This window comes from Felis catus, chromosome B3, assembly GCF_018350175.1.
Source record: "Felis catus isolate Fca126 chromosome B3, F.catus_Fca126_mat1.0, whole genome shotgun sequence".
Lineage (NCBI taxonomy): Eukaryota > Metazoa > Chordata > Mammalia > Carnivora > Felidae > Felis > Felis catus.
The window spans coordinates 103816279-103837264 of NC_058373.1; the positions used below are offsets into that span (position 1 = coordinate 103816279).

Below are 20986 nucleotides of genomic sequence, written 5' to 3' on the forward strand. Positions count from 1 at the left end.
CCGGTAACAACAGCGAGGTTTTCACCGGGTGTTAGATGCGGGTTCAAACTTGTGCTGTACGTGCCAGGTCTGGCTGCCCGACCACCCGCTTCTGGTTAAGTGCGGGCGGGCACAGTTCTGCGGCCGCTGCCCTGCAGGTGACCGGAATGGGCTTCCTGGCGCCTTCCAGGACGCCTGAGGCACCGCTTCCCCATTCCAGACCCGGCTTCCAGCCTTCGGGGCTGTTCAGTGCTGCGCCCAGGTCCAAAAAGGAAAAGACGGGGCACTCGGCTAAAAAAAGAAATGTAGAGGGGTAGGAGAAAAGGGATGAGGCTCCCCTCTGAAAGCCTCAGCCCAGAGCCCAGGACCCCGAGGGAGGGCGGAACACACAAGCACGACTTCCCCAGACCCGCCAGCCGGAGCACCTGGCTCTCCAGGGAGATCTCTGAGGGCCCAGAGCAGGCCCAGCTGGACTCCCTGTCGGCGCCACGGACGCCCCTCGGCGGGAGCCCCCGCTGTGGCGGCGGCGGCGGCCTCCCCCTCGCTGCCGGGAGGAGACCCAGCGGTCTGCGGCGCTTCCTCCCGGGAGACGAGGAGAGCCAGAGGCCGTAGGCCCCGCCAGGCCCGCTTTCACCTCCCTGGCCCCCTCTCCTGGGCCCGGCCTCTCCTTGGGTCTCAGTTTTCGTTCCTTTTCCAGCGCAAGGTGCTCTGCTCCTGTCCGGACCACACACACACTCTCCTCCCTCCCTCCGCAACTCGGGCCGGGCCGTGCTGTCAGCCAGACGCCCCCCAAGCCCGCGGCCGACCCAAAGGCGACTTCAGGGCTCGAGGAGGCCGCGCTCTCCGTGCGCTGAAGGCGCGCAGGCCCCGCGGCGGCTCCTCAGCTCTGCCCGCGGCCCCCAGCCCCCTGGGCTCGGGCGCGGCCGGATCCCGCGGGGCCTGAACACTTAGCCGAGCGGGGTGGGCTGCGGCAGGGCACAGGAAGGGAGGGGAACTCAAAGGACGAGAGACGGTCTCCTGTCGCCTCCGCCAGGCCCGCAGGGCTGTGAGTAGGGCCCAGAGGGCGGTATCGGCCCGGGGAACTGACTTGGGCCTCTGCCCCAACTGGGGCTCCCAGGGGCAGGGATGCGAGTCCTTTCCCCGGCCAACTCCGACGGGCCTCCAACCCTGAAAGATCGCGGTGAGTTCGGCCGAGAACCCGGGCCGCGCTCCTGCGCCGCCCCTGTGCACACCTTGGGGCTCAGTTCCCGCAGTCCCGCCCAGGGCCTCCCGGGGCCCCACGCCTCCCGCCCAGGCTGTGCGGGGCTGGGGCCGAAGGGACGTTTAGAGGAAAGGTGAGACCAAGGAACCGGATGGGAGTCGAGGAAACTGACCATTATCTAAAACTCGGAAATTTCGGCAGCCGGAAATTAATTGACTTGATTGCATTGCTCTTCTTATCTGGGAAGGCTAGAAACACTCCCAAGGTGAAATACAAACGGCCAAGAATCTTTGTGGGGAAGATAAAGGATTGGGGCGGCAGATTTTTTGTGAAGCGGACCACCCCACCGACCTCTGCCCCCCGCCCCAGTTGCCAATATGCAGTTGAACTAGCTCCCTGACGCCTTTGGAGGGTGACGTCATTTCAGTACAAGTATCACCATGACTGGGCTTAATTTTGTTAAACCCGGTCTTGAGTAGGAGGGGTGATCAGAACTCTCTGGACGTCTTTAAGCCAGCGCATGCTCCCCGCCCCCCTTTCCCTCCCTTCGTTGCCTGCGGTCAGGGGGAATTCATTTCTACTTTGCCGTCAATCCAAAGGGATTTAACTCCGTGGTCTGTTAAACGAAGTTGTGCAAAGGTGATGGAAAAATTAGTTTCAGAAGATGCTCAACGCCTTTTTCTGACCTCCTCCGTGTTTATAGTATTGGGGGAGCAATCTAACCGCGTTATTTGCTGAGCAATTATTATTATGCCATTTTATAATTACACCATTATTATTTTTAATGAGAGGGGGTCTTTTCCTGATCCTTTGTGGGGCATCCTGAAAACTGGAAGCAGGGAGAGAAATTACTTTCGATCTGCTTTCCTGTTGCATGAGAAAAGCTGGGAGAGTTAGATCCAGAAGCTGGAAAATTATGAAGCAAAGATTCTCTCTTGGGCCTCAATTTCACTTCGGTGTAAACTCTGTAGGGTAAATGTTATCAATGGGTACTGGAAAATCTTGCCATGAAGTTTTGCCTCAGTTGCTTCTTGTTAACTATTGCATTTCCTTTAGCAGTAAAACAAAACCAGTTTACTTATTAGGCAAGATTATGTAGGGTTCAAGAGAGCATGCACGGCCAGGGACAGAAAAATTAGCTAGGAAACAAAATGGTTGCAACTACTAAAGTCATTTAAAAAGTTAGTCAAGAGTCACTTAATTCGGGCCAAATTTAAGAACATGAAGAGTTTAACGTTCAATACTGCTTTTGCCTGAGGAGCACCATGACCCTTGGCCCATTTGTCTTTTCTGGCGATTGGTTTACAAAATGCAAGTGGAACTGAGAAGGGACCTACTTTCTTTCCCTCAGCACTTTCTTTTAAACAAAACAAAAACAAAACTGACCAGGGTGCCTTATGTTCAACTACTGAAATGATAGGTTTTAAGACTTTTCTGGAACTCTTTTGTTCAGGAATCATTTCTGCCTGAACTGCTTTCAGATTCTGATTACATTCCCTCTCATGTTCACCTCAGATTTTTTTGGAAGTTAAAAAATAAAAAGTCCCCTTAAATGCGAGAATAAAAACAAGGAATTCTTGCCATTCCCATTTTCTCCGAGGTACTACAGTTCTCCCTGTCGCGCTAAAAAAGGAATGAGCCATGTTAAAAGGTACCAGTAAAGTGCCTAAGAAATCACCATGGCATGCGGCAAGTAGAGCAAGAGCCTAATGATTGTCAGGCTCCCTATGTTCTGTTCCAGAGCAGTCCTGATGGAAGTCACACAAAGTGGACATGCCACAGTCACTCGTATCTAGTTCATCCATTGATCAAGCCAAAAATGCTTTTTAAATAGAGTTTATGGATTTCCTCTCTGGCCTAAATAAAATATGTTTAGGGAAGGAGAGGCTGAATATGGGCTTCTCATCCATAAATAGCGGCATAAAATTAAACTGGACCCAATATTGTGCTAGAACCATTTTAATATAATTATACATATCTGCCAAATCCAGGAAGAAAAGGTTTATGCATATATAACTTTTCCAGTTAACATCTGCAAGCATAAACGACAATGATCTCAGTCTATAAATTCATCAGGGTCAGAGCAATTGACCAATGTCTCTTTACTGCTAGGCTTACCAACAGTAAATTACAGATGAATCAGTGTCCTTCTGTTTCTCTTCTCTCACTCTCCTTGTCCAGAGACATTTTGTTGTAAAGTTTCAGTGCAGCTCACCTCCAGCCAAAGGTAATCTTTTTAGATAAGTACTCAGTTGCTCTGAATTTGCTTATAATTATAACCTATTTAATCACAGAAGAACCCCTGCAGAGGTGGAGTTCAAGGTTGCATACAATAACAGGAGATCACAGTTTTGAAGTCTAGCACAGATTAAAAACCACAGATGTACCATTTATATAAGACACACACTGATTGTCTCTTAAACTACATATTGACTCCTTATGAACATTATTTTTTAAATAAAGTAGTGCATCTAGGACAATCAGTCGCACAATTCACACAGCCCTGAAAAGTTTTTCAGTGCCAACTACCAGTTGGTCATGAAACGTGAGTGAGCTTGAGACACTGTCCATTCCTAAGATTCAACCACGGATTGGCTAAAACATTGGAACCCCTCTGCTTAAGAAGGCTATGTCCTTCCCTCCTTTCCCTCGCAATTTAGTTTTGTTTATTTTTGGTGGTGTTTGGTTGCACATGGCTAGAATGCTTTTGATCACTTTGCAAATCAGGAAAACCAATGACCTAAAACTATGACAGGATCTTAAGTAGACTGGTCTGTCCATTTCAGGTTGCTGGTTGGTGGGCCCCTGTAAGGCCCTTCATTTTTCCTTCTATGCCTCTCGGATCATTGATCAGAAGATGAGTCTGAGCATCATCCCATCTAACTCTTTTAACCAATGCCTGGCTAAAACTGGAATGTCCAGCCCAGTATATTTAAAAATCACCCACAAAAAGGTTCTACGGATCTTCACAAAACCTGGAATTTCCACGAGGACGTCTGATCTTTATAATCCAAGCAGTCAGCATTGAAGTTAAGCTTCCAGGAGGCAGTTTGGTCCTTATAATCCAAACAATCAGTGGTTGAGTTAAAACCCAAGCTTGAAGCTCCATATCCCTGGGTGGAAAGAGAAGCTGGGGACTGATTGAGATGGCTGGTGACTGCATTGGTACCCATGGGGCTGAGTGTGGCCCCTGGTCCAGGAAGCTGGTGATGCATAGGGGTCAGATAAGATCCACAGTCCATGCCCCCAAAGTAGGAAGTTGAGCCAGCATATCCTTGACTATAACCTGAAGCCTGAGTATAGGTCATGGGATAGGACCTCTGCATGCAGGAAGAGGAGGTGGACAAGGGATCTGACAGTGGGGAGATGGAAGCTGGGCTCCAGATAGACACGGGAGCACTGCTGCTGGAAATGGCCGGGACTGAGGTGCTAGAGGGGGGAGTGAATTGGCCACTCGTTCCACTCTCTGAACTCACTTCCCGGGCTGGAGAGGTCTTCTTTTTGGCAGGTCTCACTTTGTTTTGACCTCCATTCTGTTGCTGCTGCTGCTGTTGGCGGCACTTAGCTCTTCGATTCTTAAACCATACCTTGAAAGGGAAAGAAATTTCTTTAACGTGGTTTCAAGGACAAGAGTGGCTTCCAGATTATAAATCTGCTCTCCATGGACAGATGAGCTAAGCAGACAATCTCTCCTGCCACTGAAAACCCATTTTGTGGTGCTTTCATATGTACCCCTGGAATGGTAAGAAAGTGGGGAGGCTGTCTTAAAGCCTGGACTCCCAGCCCAGTATCATAAATCATATGGCTAAAAATTCTCCCTCTCATTTTCCTATCTCGTATTTCACCTTAAATACGCACATACACATAGACCCAGCAGTATTGTGGAACACTCTTACAGTGGAATTCCATGTTTCTATGTCTTTTGGGGCAAAACACAAGCAAAGCGAGGGATAACAATTCTCAACAACAAGAACAGCCTAAATTCAAAGTTTACAGTCCATCTTCTGGGGAGTAACTTTTAATATGGAGGTGGTTCCATCACTCTATTTTTTTTTTCCTTCTCTCCTAAAAAGGCTCACTTACAAAAGAGAGCTCCAAGGAGAAGCGTTCCTGTTGAAGGAGGTCTGAAAGCCACTGTTTGCGGAAACTGTCTTTATGGTAAGTGGAATGTTTTGTACGTACTCAGCTTTGAGCTTAAGCACAGACTTCTCTGCTAGTCTCAGGTCTGATACTGGAGTCTTTGCCTTCAGGGTGGTGCCACTCAGCACACAGATTCAGTGTCCTGGGCTATGTTCACTGGCTTGTCAATTTAAGGGTCTGCCTGCAACTGTGAAGACTGTCTTTACCAGCCCTGTTCATGTTCTGCAATGAAGGAACAGTATTTGCTGTGGGAGGGGGCCTATCAAAGAAATTACCACCCTTTGAGAGAAAACTACAGGCATTTTCAGAGCAACACGTCCTCCGTGGTTTTCTCGAATGAGCTCTACATATGGGTGTGTTAACTGTGCCCCCAAAGCTGAGCATATCACCACCAACCACTCAGAGCCACTTACTTTCTTGCAGTGAAGACTTGAGTTCAAGCCCCCCAAGTGCTAAATTCCTCCGTCCTACTTTGGAAAGTCTCTTGTGTGATCTGCAGGTCACATTGATATGTCCTGGCTAAAGGGGAGTCCCAGGTGTGTGTGTGTGTGTGTGTGTGTGTGTGTGTGTGTGTGTTTAGGTGCTAAACATTATTTCCAGAGAACTCTATATGCGACTTGCGTTTGAGGAAATTTGGAGTTTACTTTCCCTCTCCAGCTTAAGGTCAAGTTAAGGGGAGGGGGGGATGTCACTGAGGATGTTGCCTTGATATTTTATCTGCAAGATGGCTCAGAGCTAGCAAATTCTGTCTACACCCTGAGAAGTTAAAGAAAACACTATTATTGTGTAATTTCTTTGTTAAGAACACCAGTGTTTCTATGGCTTGGCTCTATCGCCAAACTGACATGTGACCTTGAGCAAGTCATTTACTCCATTTCTTCACCTGTAAAAATATTGGGGCTATACAGGAGCTAAGCTCCTTTCACCTCTAAAAGTAGATGAGAATGGGGTAGGATTTCCACACGGGGAAAGGGAAGTATTAAAATATTAAGTGACTGCCCTTGAAATCTGCCAAGACCAGGCCTCTGTTGGCTGGGGACCCGAAAGCTCTAGGACTGTGCTTTATCACTGCAGCAAAATCTCCAGTCTTCCCTTACAACCTAGGTCGGGAGACTCATGCAGAGACTCACCCCTAGGGTGGGGTGGGGGTGCAGAAAGGGGCAAGAGGAGTAATCAGGCCCAAGGAGCCTTAGAAGAAGAGTGTACTGGCCTCCAATGAAGGGCTGAATTTCCAGCCTTCCTTTCACACTTTCTAAGACCTGGGACTCTGCCGGGTCCTCAACATACACCGAGCTCAGGGGAGGAGTGGCACGGTCAGGAAGGACGGTTCTATCTACATCTGCCCTACCTGCACCCTGGACTCGGGCAAGTTGATTTTCAGCGCCACCTCCTCCCGCATGAAGATGTCTGGGTACCGGGTCTTAGCAAATAGAGCTTCCAGCACGTCTAGCTGCGCCCGTGTGAACGTCGTCCTCTCCCGGCGTTGCTTCCGGGGAGTGGCTGCGGGACAAGAAGCCCAGGGCCCTTTAGGGTGGGGGAGCAGTTTCTCAGTCATAGGGGTCTCTGCGGGTGCTCCGGCTCCCCCGACCCCCACTCCCGGCGCTTCCCTTGTCCTCCCAGCCCTTCAACCCAGAGCCTACCAGTGTTCTCCCCACCCCCTCCCCGGACCCGGAGCCGACACTCGGTCCCCAGACAAGCACTGTCCTTTCCAGGGGAGCCCCCACTTTTGACATTGGAGATCGCTCCAGCCAGAGCGACCCTTCCATAGATAACAGATGAAATAAAAGGAAGCCCAAAATCCTAAACTCCCACAGAAGCAACCCCTAAGCCACAACACAAACAAAAAATCCATTCCATGAAGTCAAGGGATCCCCGAGGACCCGCAGTTCGGATTGATGGGGTGAAATCTCGATCCTGCTCGAGACTCTGGTTTTGAGGGCCTTTGTTCCTCCATCTTTAAAATGGGGGCATATTTCCTACTTCTACGAGGATTTTAAAAAACAGATCTGACCGGAAAGGAAAGCACCCATACCCAGGGTAAGTCACACCTTTAGGGCTTAGAGGCATGGGGCCTGGAGGTCACAGGGGAGGCCCCAGGATTGGTCCGGAGAATTTACGAGGAGAAACCCAGCTTCTCGAAGAGGGTCCTTCGAGGAACTGGGATTCCAGATATGGGCGGAGGCAGGAACCTTCCTCGCCCGGCTCCGAAGTGTGTCCCCCCAATCACTCCAATTAAGAATAAAGCGGTGTGGGTTTCCTCCAGCATTGCAGGATCCACCTACTCCCTCCAGCCCCTATCCTCCCCTCCGGCCGGTAAACGCCCTGTGGCCCTGAGCTGCTTTTTCGAAGGAAAACCCAGTGGGGACCTCGCCTGGAGCTGGGGTGGGGGCAGCGCGACCGCCGGCCCCAGAGCTCCGGGGGGAAAGGGCGTCACAATCCGAGGGGCGGGCCTGGAGAAAGGCGAGGCAGGAGTGCCGCGAGGCTCACTTACCCGGGTAGCCCACCGAGGGGTGCAGCAAGTCCATGCCCGAAGTGGTCAGACTCAGTCCATTGACTGCGTAAGGCGGTTGCTTAAGATAAGACATCATGCTAAGGTTGTTTGGAGGCGCAAAATCGGCCCAAATCGGGGGGACCCAGCCAGAAGGTCTCGCTTCGCTGGGGGTGGACAGATTCAGGGTCCTTAGTGTGTGGGTTGGGAGCGGTTGAACTATGGGCAAAGCAAACAAACAAACAGAGGTGCTGGTTTACTGCTTCGCAGGCGGCAGCTCTCCCACGTTCCACCACTAACTTAGAAAGAGCCTGGGCTGTGCAAGGTAGAGGCTTTTAAAGGACTTGCAACCCACCCCTCACCCCCGCCCCCAGCTGCTGTGGAACTAGAGGGGATGGAGAGAGACCAGATAAACCTGTCTTCCCCACCCCCACACTAAACTTAAGGAAAAAAAAAAAAAAAGTACCAGAAGAAAGCAATTACAATCTGCCTTCCCCCCGAAGAACAAAACCCTGCGCCTTCAAATGCACACATTGCATTCCTATCCCTACATTTGCATAGGACTCATTGGCTGGCACTAGCTAATTGTCTCAAACAAAACTTGATTGGGGCCATTTGCAGAGACAAAGAACTCTTTGGCTAAATAAATAATGCTGATAACAAAGCCCATTGGTGAGAAACAAAGAAACAATTCAAGAAATCTACCTCTCCCCAGACTGTTGCCTTTCCAAGGCAAATTTTAATTATCTTCGCTTTTTTACCACTTTTAACTGCTGTGAACCTAAAATGTCAGTGCATTTAACATCTAAAATACGAACTTGCTAATCGACAAAGTTGAGAAAACTGCTCAACTGCTATGACTCCACATTTGAAGTCATTTCCAGTAATCATTTTCACCTAATTAGTAGTCTGGGTAATTAGATTTTGAGGTAAGTAACAGATTTATTAAGGTTTTGGAGGACCTTGATTATGTGTCTAAAGAACTAAAGCTAAACAAACAAGTATTTAACTTTTAATCGACACCCATCAAATATTTAAACACACTGCAAAAAAAAAAAAAAAAGTCTTAGAGATTGGCATGAGGTTTGCTAGAAATCCTGAAGTTAGAATCCCACCAATCAGATAATGACAGGCCCCCACATTTGCAAGCAGAAAGGGTGAGCATTTGTAGTGCAAGCCGCTTCCATGTTGGTTTTGGTGTTGTAGAGGCAGCAGATCCTGCGGGAGGCAAATTTTCAGACATTGGGGTCCTCAGCAGCTACAGCAGAGCTTCCTGTTAATTCTAGCTGCCTGCCTTTTGCACATTTTAGTTTTGAAGAAAGTAGATCCACAAACACCCAAAGTTGTGAAACTAGTAGAATTTCTCCCTACCTTTCAAGTTTTCTACAATCCTATAAGAAAAAGCTCAGGGAGGGAAAAGGCAGGCAGAAAAAGAAAAGTTATTTACTTTCTTCAGCTGTGTGTCTCTCACTGCCCCAAGCAAAGGGATCCCAAATGGATGTTAATACGGGCTGACAGTTTTCAAGTCTAGCTTTTATTTGACTAAAAATTGACACTTATCCTGCAAAGACCTCTACTTTGCAACTTTGACACTATGAGAGATTGCTTCAAAATGGCGGATACAAGATTAGGAGAAGTTCCCTCTTACTTTGACAAAGGTCCTACTGAGTTTTTAGGACTGGATTTTCATATTTCCATTGCTTTAGAGATCAAGGCACAAAATTCTACAAATGGAAGTCAGTTACTGCAACTTCTTCCCGATTTAAAGTCATAGCACAAAAATCATGCTTTCCTACCCTCGGGTCTAATTTAATGTAATTTTATAAATACCCTTCTTGGAGGAGTTTGAAAAATCTCATCAATAAAACTAATTTAGTTGCCCCCTGTAACAAAGACTTGATATTTTCTACTCTCTTTCCAAGACAGAGTTATTTAGAGCCTGTGAAAACAATGTTGCTTTAAAATACAGTCATTTATTTGTTTATGTAGCTTCTAAGCTGGAGTTCTTTCTTGTTTAATGCAGTCTTACTATGTTGTACAGTTCTGAACTACCACAGAAAAAACCAAAATCATAGCAGATGTACACATGAGAAATATGGAATTGTTCTTACATGTAGAGCTCTCACCCAATTAGAAATGCACATTCCAACATAAAAAGCAGTAACAGACAGAAAGCACTAGGCAAAGATCCTTCTCGGAACAGCTTTGCCCTTGCCATCGCAAAATCACTAAAATTCTAGGGATAAACTGTTTTCGCTTTAGCTACTCTATGCATCTTTAAAAGAAAAAGAAAAGCACCCCCAAATAAAACTATTCGATACTTTGAGCAGCCGGCCTAGGCTATGAAAGAGCCATGCACTCTCCAAAGAAGAGGCCATTGGCTCTTCCATTAACTTTCAAAGCCCTGCAAGGACGCCTTTCTCCCTTCCTCTCTAAAGCGAGCCCAGAAGGGGAAACTGAAATACCCTTTCAAAAATATAAGCGTCAGTATGACTGCTCGTGAGGTAGCCACTGGAGAAGTCCTACCCACGGGAGCGGGCGACGGTCGCTGGGCGAGTCTCCGCAGCCGCTGGGCGCCCGCACGTCCGGGCGCGAGTGCCTCGGTCCGGCGTCCCTGCCCGGCAGCCCCGCAGTCCTGGCGCCCCGGGTCCGGCTCCACTGCCCGCCCGGGCCCGCGCCGCCTTATATCTAACGGTCAATTCGTGCAATCTGTCGCTCTTCCCTCCCTCCCCCACATCTCCCCCCCTGTTGTTGTTGTGTGTGTGTGTGTGTGTGTGTGTGTGTGTGTGTGTGTGTTTCTTCCAAGGAGCCCATCTACCAGTTGCTGTGTCCTCGCTCAATAATAATTACCTCGTCCAAGAATTAATTATAATAAATGTTTTCTTGATAAACTAACGAGATAATCCGAGGGGCACACGTCCCTTAATTACAGGCCGCCGTGCTCAGCTCCGCTTCTCGTCCGGGCTGATTAATTTTCTGCATGATGGAAAAGAAACAAAACTACGCGGACTGGCGACTGGCCTGTGGCTCGGAGGACCGCGAAGAGCAAGAGGAGAGAAAGAAAGAGGAGAGAAGTGGGCACCGCGGAACCAGCCGGCGCGGGCCTCCCTCTCCGGCGAACTCGAGTGAAAGTTTCTGGCCTCAGGGAATCAAACAACGCTGCCACCCGCAAGGGAGGGAGGAAGAAACGTGCCAAAAGGGTTGGCCTTGACTATTAATTATGGTGAGGAGAAAGCCCCAGTGTTAGCTCGGGGAGTGAGGAGAGGTCTGGTGTCTACCTTCCTTTGGGGGGAGGAGTTTCCTCTCCAACTGGTCTCCTGTGCTAATAACTTTCGGTGCCTGGAAAAAGTCCCGAACTGAGCGGGAAAAATCCTGACCCCCCCCCCCCCCCCCAGGCTCTCGGACGGAGGAGAGCATTTCCAGGAACGACTTCCCCACCCCCTCCCCAAGTCATCCACCGCTCCAGGGTCAACGCAGCTCGGCCTTCCGTCCCCGCATCCCACTTCTGTCTGTGAAGGAGGAAAAAGCCAACTCGGGGGAGTTCTGACGAGGGACTTGATCTCAAAAAATGTGTTCTGAAATCGGACTGTGATTTCAAGAGCCACTTGAACACATCAACACGAAGACTTCTTTGGAGTTGGCGGCGTGACACGTCGCCGAGGCCGGCTGCCCGCGGAACCTGATGGTTCAACCTGCGTGGACCCAGAGCGGAGGCTGGGCCTCAGGGCACCCCTCCACCCCGGCCCGGCCCCTGCCCACGACACCCCGGTGTCCCCGAGCCTGGGAGGGGAGCGCGCGAGCGCGCACGCAGGCCCCGGCGCTGCCCCAGGTCCGGAACGGCGGAGGGCCGCCTTCCCCAGTGTAAGGTTTCCGTCCCCGGCCCCGCCGCGGCCTTAGGCGGAGCCGGGGCCACTCACCAACACTTCTGCCAGCCCCAGGTGCGTGCGGAGGGCTGCACCGGGCGGGCCCGGAGCCGTTCCGGACAAAGTCACGTAGCAAAACGACTCTCCCGCTTTCGCTCGGTCTGGAGACCCTGGTCTGGGACCGAGACAACCGGGGATGGGGATGGGGGGTTTACTGCACTCCCAGGTTATTTTGAGGGGAGGAATGTGGCGATCAAAAAGGAAAAGGGGACCTGGAGGCCTTTGAAAGAGGCTGAGAACGGAGGGCGAATCTTGGTGAGCTGCTCTTGGCTCTAGGGAAAGGGGACGGGACAGAGGGAGCGGCGAGCGCGGGGCGGACGAGCTGCCGGCGCTCCACGCCTCCTAGGTTATTCGCTCGGGTTTCCTCTCACGTTCGTTAAGGGCGGGGGGGGGGGGGGTGGCTCGAGCTGCGACCATCCTCACCCGCTGATCCGCGAGCAAGCCGGGCTTCGGGCACGCTGGCCCTAGAAGACGCCTATCTTATCATCATCATCATCATCATCATCATCATCATCCATCTAGCTACATCTGTATCTTTTTGTCTCGGACTCTGAAGATGTCCTTGAGATCAGTCCAAATGACCCAACCACATCTGAGGGCCAAAACGCAAACTAGCAGGGAGAAGCCCAGAATGGGCGTTGACATAAAACAAAACCAGAAACAGAACCCCTCCAAAACACCCCACGTTACCCTCACAGGGTTTCCACGACGTTGGGCGGAAGCGGCGACCCCAGGAGCGCGCTGCCTCCCCTCCTCCCACTCCCGCCCTCACCTCCAGGTCAGAAATTTTTCGCAATGCTCGTGACTACACCTAAAAAATTTACAAGGGAGAAAAACACGGCATGCTTCAGAAGAACTCCACGTTCGCAGAAGTGTGCATCAGTCGGTCTATTGGAGGTACCGGGGCGATGGTAGACAGGAGGACACATGGACATAGGCAGGCAAGACAGACGGACACTTACCTTACAGCCGCATGGGAAGTTAGAAAAAAAATTAAATTATCCTTCAAAATTCCAAATAGCCAGCTATCCTAAAAGAAATCAAGAGTATTGAGTTAGAAATCTTGCTGTCTTCACCCCTCCGTAAAAAGTCAAACAACGAAAAAAAAATATTTTTAAGAATCGAAAATGAGGAAAGTAGCTCGAGTTGGAAACACGCGTGGGTCCCTCTGTGATACATACAAAGTAGACGTGGTGAGGGCTGCTCTAGCGATTTTTATTTTTAATAACAGTGGAGGCTGAGTTGGAGCTGAGGTCGGTCCCGCTCTCAGGGAGATTTGCTGAGAAAGCGCCTCTCTGGCAACTTTTTGACGCAAACTCTCCAACCAATGGCAGGGAGAGAATGATTGACACATCTAAGCCAGAGGGAAAATAATAAAAACACACAACAGGGGGAGGAAAACAGGCCGCTGCTGCACGGGGGGACGAGCAGGCAACAAATCCAGGCCTCCGACATTACCAGAATGTTCTTGAAAGACACTGGGCTCCGCTTAAAATATACATTATGGGCTGGAGCATGTGAACTAATTGTATAATTAAAATGATGGACAGGGAGGCCTCCCTTACCTTCCTTCTCCTTTTCTTCTTTTCGTTCTTTTCCTCCCCCCCCCCCCTTTTTGTTTTGTTTTGATTTTAGGGAAGGGGAGAAAGGAAACCCATACAATACGATGGAAAGATAAAAATATTTAGGTAAATGTTGGAGAAGAGTGAGGGTGGGGGTGGGTTATCGCGTTCACCGCCACCAGGAAGGGTGTAGATCAAACGCAGAGAGCAAGTCAGGCTGAAGCCTAAAGCCACCACTGTGCTGTCTTAACCAGGATCGGACCACGCTGAGGGCCAGAAAGGGTGAAAGGAGGCGGCCTGGGAGTGAAGTGTGGGCGTGTAGGCAAGAGAGAGACAGATGCACAAGTCCAAGAACAAACTATTTTCAAAAACTCGTGTCTCTCCCGCTCGATGCGCCCTTCTAAATATTCCACGGTCCCCGGAGGAGAGACTGGACTCGTGGGATCCGCGCAGGGCTTTTAGAGTTGGAAAGAAACCCAAGGCAGGCTGCAAAGAACACCAACCGGGGAATCTAACCCCAGGGCCGGTTTGGGGAGACCACAGGAGCCAGGTCAGGACTCGGGGATGGAAGAGGGGTCGGCCGGACACCGGGGGAGGGAGCGAACGCAGGAGGCCCACGCTGGAAACAGAGTGTCCACGTTAATACAAACGCTACTCAATGCCCGCCGGCGCGGCCTGGAGCAAACAGCCCGCGCGGCCCGAGCCGGGGGCTGAGAGCCCGGAGGCGGGAGAGCGGCAGCACCAGGGGACCCGAGCCAGAGAGCGCACCCCAGCCTAACTTTAATGCTGGCACAGAGAGCGGGACCCGACAGCCTTCAAACCGGTCTGAGTCCCTAGAAAAGCAGAAACAGATTGGGCGGAGGAGTCGCGGGGGGGGGGGGGGGGTGAACAAGGGGACCGGCTGAGGGTGTGAGTGGTAGGTGGGGGGAGCAGAAGACATTTCTTCCCTCACAACTCCCAATGCCGGAAAAGAAAAATAAAATCTCTTTCTAAACACCCTCCCCCTTCAACCACCACCACCACCACCACCACGGCAAGTGGGCCCAAAGAAACAGCTCGCTGCCTTTAATTTGGGGACCTATGTTAATGAAGTTGGTAATTAATTCGTCGCTTTGTTGTCGGTTCTTATACTGTATGTGTAATCAAATGTGGCCGTCCTTGGGATTTACAGCAATTAACGAATTACGGGAGTGCGCACGAGGCAGCAAGCGCACGGCAGCCCGGCTGGACTCCGGCTCCGGCTCCGGCTGCGGCTCGGCCTAGGGCTGGGCATTCGGCGGCCGCGGCCAGCCTCGCAGGTGTCTCTAGAGCTTTGGGCCCCGGCGTACCAGCGAGCCCCCGAGCGGCCCGGGGTCTGCCCAGCAGCTCCAGTCCGGAGAGACCCGCTGGCTGTCGCGTTCCCAGGAGTCGCGACATTGTGGGGTCCCGGGCTGAGGGGGGAGGGTGAGTACGGACCTTTTTTTTCTCACCCCGCCCCCTCTGTTCTAAAACACCTGGCGACTGCTCCCCCACCCCGGGCCTTTAATGGGGGGGGGGGGAGAGAAGAGCCACAAATGCCCCAGGCGGTCTGGCCCATTGGTTGGGAGCACTTGGCCAGAGTCGGGATACTTTCGGTGAAGGAAGGGCAAATCCACCCAGCTCCCCTGAGCCAGAGCCTCCTTCCTACTCCGAGAAAAGACAGGGATTCTCCCAGTTTGATCGCAATGATGTTTAAAGCATCAAAGAACGAAAAAGAAAAATGGACGTTGTGCGTCTGGTGGAGGGGAAGGGCCGAAGGGAGGCCTTGGGGACAGTGGAGGTGGTGTGTGTGTGTGTGTGTGTGTGTGTGTGTGTGTGTGTGTGTGTAGAAATATCAGAATATGCGCTTGTGTTCTCCACGAAGTACGGGGAGCGTTTTAGGCCCAGAGATCTATGTGCTGTGGGGGGTCCATTGGTGTGGGAAACCCGTCGAACCCTACCGAGAGGTTTGCGGTGTCCTCTCAGTTGGCGGGGGCAGCTAAATCTCCCTGAAAATTCCCGGGTTCTGTCGGACAAGGGCACATTTCTGAGCGGTGGGGTGTGGGAGGGCTTTTCCCTTTACTGCGGCTGGGAGCAGACAGCTCTCGCTTCTCCTTTGCCCTTTAGTCTAATAACTTCGCAGAAATGCAGGACCAATAAACCACGAGTTGGAAATGGACAGTGTTAAATAAACAAGGGTCTCTTTAAAATTCCCATCCACTTCAGATGTCTAAAGTAAGATTGTGATGATTTTGTCACGGTTTGGTAAATTTACCCCTTTAAGAGGCTTTCATAAATCCCAGAACACACCTTCAGCCAGATTTGAATATAGATTTAGGTTTTAAAACCCAGAAGCTGGAAACGCCGCTTTATCAAAGAGAATTTCCCTTTAGCTTAGCAATGTGCTGAAGCTCTTAAAAGATTGGATCTGAGAGAGAGAGAGAGAGAGACAGAGAGAGAGAGAGAGAGACAGAGAGAGACAGAGAGGAGAAAGAGAACTAGAGACACAGGCAGACGGGGGGGAAAAAAGACTTTCTTTTTCTTTCTAGAGGAATTCTGCCCAGACTCTGCAGCAGTTGGTAGCAAGAAAGCTTTCTCCTGGGTGTCTCCTGGAAAAGTTGCAAAATTGCTCTTCACCTGTAAGAACATGCTCTTTATCTTCCAGTCTCTTCTTGTCAATTTGGAAATTGCAGACAGCCCGGCTCAGGTACAGTCCCCACAAACCATACTGTAGGTCAGGACAAAAGCCACTGGCTTTGGTGGCAGGGGGGGTTGGGCTGTTGTACGAAAACCGCAGAGGCTTGGTGGGAGAAAAAGACTCCTTGGATGAAAAGTCTAACTCTTGATTTCCAGTAAGTCCTTGAACTTCCAATATACTTACTATGTGGTCATTGTATTTTCTCTGTTCATGTTTAACTTTTTTCTCCCCCTACATCTTCTGTCTTTAGATTTTTTTTTTTCTATGAATCTGACTTGTGGTAGGTAGCATGCTTTGTGTTTGTAAGTAATTTTCATTAACAAGTGGATGGTTTTTAATTGCCATAAGTACAACTGTCTTGCTATCAATATGAGATATAAGTATTCAGAAGTGAAATTAAGAAAACCAGTACATAGGAAATCAAATTGTTTGTCAGAGCTTGCATACAGTTTCCAAAATATGGCTGATATTCATATTTTGAAATCTAGATTAATGTCTCACGCTAGCTGGATTTACTTTCTCCACCCCACTTGCCAGGCCAGTTTAAAATATTCCAAACTTTCCTCCAAGTTTATTAACTATGGTGCTGTGGGGGGGGGGGGGGGGGAGGAGTAGAGGAGTGGGAAGAGAAAGGAGAAAGATTTCAGGATTCTTCCAGGCTAATTAAAAAAGAAGAAGAACAAAACCCATATTCCGTGAGAACACCGCCTCTCAGGGGGAAAGGAGCCAGTTAGACTCCCTGAACACTTACTTCAGAAATATGAAGATTAATTTCCAATCTTTTCAGCGATTCAGTGGACAGTAGGGGACCACATCTTGCCTTAGAACTGCCACGATATTTAGAAAGAAGTCATTTTTCATTAGGTTTTTAGATATGTCTTTATTAAAAACTTTGACAAGATTAACTTTAATTAATTTTTTAACGAGGGTTAAAGATTGGCAATGCAGGCAGAATTTGGAGGGAAATAGAAAGCAGTAGATCACTTGTGAATTAAGCTTGAGTTGCTTATTCCCTGCATTTACGATTGCCTCAGAAAAGAGGGTAAGGGAGAAAGAAACAACTTCAAAGATAGGATTGTGCTGTCTTGATAAAAGAGTAGGAGGCAAATTCCAAATGCAGAAAAGAGGAAAAGAGGACCATGTTGTTCCGGAATGAAACGGATTAAGATTGTGTGACAAGTGCGAGATGTGGGGCTGGGAGACATTTATGAGCTGAGTGTGAGCTGGTTGCTGTGCGTCTGTCCCTGAGCATGTGGGGACCCAGGGTGTGTGCAGAGCAAGGTTAGGGTGGGGGATAGGAAGGGTTGGTGTGTGAGAGACGGAGAGCAATATGAGGGTGTGAGTGTGGGTGTGGGTGTGCGTTAGGAGGGTGTGGACGGGAATGTGGATGGATTGATGAGGGGTGGTAGCTGTCAGTTTATATAATTTTCATCTTCTGGTCCCGAACTTTCCTTGAAATCAATCCTACTGCAGGCAGTAGCCTTGAGCTTACAGAGCTGATATAAAACAACCATTACAGTCCAATATCTTGCCTGTTTGCAAACTTCATTTAAAACTGGGGGAAAAAAGACCCAGGAATGGTTTTGTAAGAAAGGGAAAAAAGAAGAAAAGAAAACCGCAGTGAAGCTTTAAACTAGTTTGGATAAATCTCTAATCTTTTATTTGTAACCTTTTACAAGCTTTATTTCCCGTATATGAAAAGCTTCTTTTATATGGGCACGACAGACTTTTCCTTTGGATTTTTAATTAGAGCCCATCAATTGTAGCCATATTTAAGAATCAATATAAAGTAATCCTTCGAGATGGGATAAGGTTTTAATCGAAAATCTAATTTCCCACTCTTTGCAGATCATTTTGAGGGGCTGGTTGATTAAAAAAGAGTTCAATTTTTAAAAGACATAACACCTAAGACCTGGAAAGATCATGTCCGCAGAAAAAGCAACTGATGTTTTCTTACAAAGAAAAAAGTCTGGCTGTTGTTGGGAACTTTTTTTTTTCTATTTAGAAGAATTTGACTTATTTTTCGCTCAAACACTACTCTCTGCTGTGGCTCCTATGAGGGTATTCACATTGAATGGGGAGAGAAAAAAAAGAGGAATTGTTTGTCTAAAACAGTATTTCATATGCAAAAGACAGTAACTTAAATTTTTTATTAACAAAGAAAACATAGATTTTGATAGATCTTTTTCACTACAACCTCAAAAAATCCCAAGATTAGAAAACGAATAACACATTTTTCATTTTTGTTCAATGGATGCAAACTTTCCACTTTCACATCTAGGAATGAATATTTTCAACAGATTTTTAAACTTCTACATTAGAATTTTGCAATTTTAATTTTCTTACAATTGAAAAGTTGCCTATCACAAAAGCATAGAATTGTAAACAGTTGTACCAGATTCACTAGCTTTGAATTTGTCTTTTTTTTTTTTTAAGGAAGAAAAATGATAGCGAGGAAGGAAGTAAATAAACACAAACTAATTGTAGGTGCACAGCCCAGACATTTTTTTGCTTCTTAATGATCAGGCTGAGGCATTTGTTCAAAAACTGCTCATTATCTAAATGGGCACAGTGCATTTTCTGCAAACACACCACTATTCTGTAAGATCTGCAAATCATCTCTAAACTAGAGGAGATCCCCCCTAAAGTTTATAGACGCATTTTCAGACATTCACTGACTTGTTTTTATTGTTACATCTGTTAAGTGCATTTCAAAAAAAGAACTCATGGTATTTGCTTTTTAAAATCTGAATGGAGCGGTTTGAACATAGTTGCTGCTCATGCTTTTCTTTTATCTGCAGAAATTTCAATTTATTTAAAAGCTTGGCGTTTAATGCACTACATGACCGCATAAATTTTAGAGAAACTCTCTTGCATTTCTCTGTAATCGCGTCTAATGAAAACCTGGGATTTTCCATTATTAAAAAAATGTGAAAAAATAATGCATCTTCATTAGGAAAATTGACTGCTGTGCTCACGACAGTTCTTAATTGAAAAGGCAACCTATTTTAATGGTGTGGTTGAGAAGAAGATTACATACTTTATCCAAACACAAAGACAATTAATAATGAGAAGCAGGCTGCTGCCATTAACTCTAATGCAGTTGCATCAATGTCAGTGAGAAGTGCTCATACCTGAGATACATGGTGCAAACTCCCCCGGCTCCCTCCTTCCCCAATTCACCCACTCCTTAATTTGGGTTTCTTAAGCAAGCGCCTGGACCGGCTGTGATCCGGCGGGCTAGTGTCATGCAAATGCGGCGCGGGGCCAGGCGCCCCTTCTTCCCGCGGGTCGCGCGGTCCGGGACAGCGCCGCCCGGCCGGAGGCTCCCCGGCTGCGGGAGGCTCCCTGGCTGCGGGAGGCTCCCCGGCTGCGGGAGGCTCCGCGCACACCTCGCGCGCTCCCGCCTGTGCGCGGAGCCTGGCCAGGGCAGCCGCGGCCCCCGCGCGCCGGAGGGTTTGGAGACCCAGGGCTACCTGGTACATGTTAAGAAGTTTACCAAAAGGGACCGGGCGGCCTCGGAGTCTGGGTTCTGCTTTGATTCGCTTACGGAAAGGTCGTAGGGGGGAAAAAAATCTTTTAAAATTGAGAGTGTGGTGGGGACGTCTGGGCGCAAGTGGTCATCCGGCGGATTCATCAAGTTTCCAAAGCGCCCCCTCTCCAACTCGGGCCCGGAGAGCAGAGCGTGCGTGTGTGCGTGTGCGCGCGCTCCTGTGTCTCCGTGTGTGTGTGTGCGCGTGTGTGCTTGCGCGTGCGTGTGCGTGTGCGTGTGCGTTGAAGGGGAGATCCCGACCTTTCCTGGGTTCGAGCACGCCAGGCTGCTCCAGGCTGGGAGCTAGGGAGGAGGCGGCAGCCACCTCTCTGCTTTTTCTTTCCTCTGCGAGGCGCGGCCAATTCAGGCCTCCAGCCGGCTGCCTCGAACCCGGGCCGGCGAGCTGCAGGAGACAGCGCGGGAAGGGGGGTGGGGGGACCCGGGGCTCCCAGGCCTTGGCGCTGGGGGTAGCGGCGGCGCCTTGTGCCAGGCGCGGCGCGGCCCGGCGCTCCTGGGCTCGAGGACTCGAGGGTGCGATCTGCCCTTGGTCGGCCCTGCAGCCGCCAGGCCCCAGGGAGGCGTGCAGGTTGAGGATGGGGCAGATCTCAATTTGGGTCTCTACGAGGGGCTTTGGCGCCCGAGGAGGGCTAGGCGCCTGCTGCGTGGCGTACTGCAGCCCTCCGAACCAGCTCTGCCCCTGGCCCTTCCCCAGCTCAGTTTCCCCAAAGAGGCTCAGAGCAGCGCGGGGGGGGGGGGGGGGGGGGAGGGGAGGGAGCGCCCCTCAATCGGTATTACTCCCTTCTCCCAGTGTGAACCAGGGCCGGGCTGCAGGCTAACAGGAGCTTTCACGCGAGGTGGTCACCTGCCTTCACCAAAGGGCTGGTGGGGGGGGGGGGGGGCGTGCTCCTTTGGGAAATTCTGGAGGCTTCTCGCATTGGCCAGCCATGCGCAGCGACCGGGAGAGAGAGTGTGCTGGGTGAGAACTACACACACGCATCCTGCAGAGGAAGAGTGAGGGACCCCATTCTCTAAGGCCCGACAGGCTACATCTCTACCCCTTGAGGGACAGCTTCACAGGGAAGTTCCTTCCACACATGCCACACTTCCCTCTGCAGCCCTCAGAGTCCCTGGGCCCACCTTGTCCTACCCCACTTTCCCTCTGGTTTCCACCTTTTCATCTACAGACATCCTGCAGATTTGCCATTTTTTGTTTCTGCCCACTGGTCAGGGATCCTCTCAAACCTGAAGACAAGAGGACCTGGAGTTTCCCTGAAGCCCAGGCTCCTCCGCTCCCTCCCTCAGGATAGGTGATCTCTGGGACATTGAAACCTCCCTTTGGTGAAAGCCAGCCATGGGCTACTTGGCATGGTCTGCCCTACATCTCTATGATGTATCTAGAGCTTTTCCTGTTCCTTTTGACTACCTTTTTCACATTGCAAAGGTTGAAGTACTCCAGTTATTATTTA

At 49.8% G+C, this 20986-nt stretch overlaps 1 protein-coding gene and 1 long non-coding RNA gene across 14 annotated transcripts in view; one reads left to right on the top strand and one right to left on the bottom strand.

Annotated features, from left to right (window-relative positions):
- Positions 1 to 3123: 3123 nt before the first annotated feature.
- Positions 3124 to 13090, bottom strand: OTX2 (orthodenticle homeobox 2). Of its 8 annotated transcripts, none has more exons than XM_019833051.3 (5): positions 12913 to 13090; positions 12694 to 12761; positions 7812 to 8027; positions 6669 to 6844; positions 3124 to 4767 (listed from the first exon to the last, which is right to left on the bottom strand). In XM_019833051.3, exons 3-5 carry the CDS (start codon positions 7906 to 7908, stop codon positions 4147 to 4149), a joined length of 894 nt encoding a protein of 297 aa, XP_019688610.1. In that variant the 5' UTR covers positions 7909 to 8027; positions 12694 to 12761; positions 12913 to 13090; the 3' UTR covers positions 3124 to 4146. The 8 variants fall into 8 exon arrangements, with proteins under 8 accessions (XP_019688610.1, XP_006932953.1, XP_003987729.1 ...); XM_006932891.5 differs by having other exon boundaries at positions 6669 to 6820; positions 12913 to 13067; XM_003987680.6 differs by lacking the exon at positions 12913 to 13090 and having other exon boundaries at positions 12694 to 12901.
- A 1178-nt stretch (positions 13091 to 14268) lies between these two features.
- The window catches only part of LOC111560878, a 214076-nt gene continuing 207358 nt past the window's right edge, over positions 14269 to 20986 (top strand). Inside the window, exons 1-2 of one of the 6 annotated variants that reach the window (XR_006599633.1) lie at positions 14269 to 14736; positions 15840 to 15997. This is a non-coding gene — a long non-coding RNA (uncharacterized LOC111560878). Of the gene's footprint in view, positions 14737 to 15315; positions 15998 to 20986 lie in introns of those variants that run through there. The other 5 variants (XR_002743105.2, XR_002743100.2, XR_002743102.2 and 2 more) reach the window with 5 other exon arrangements.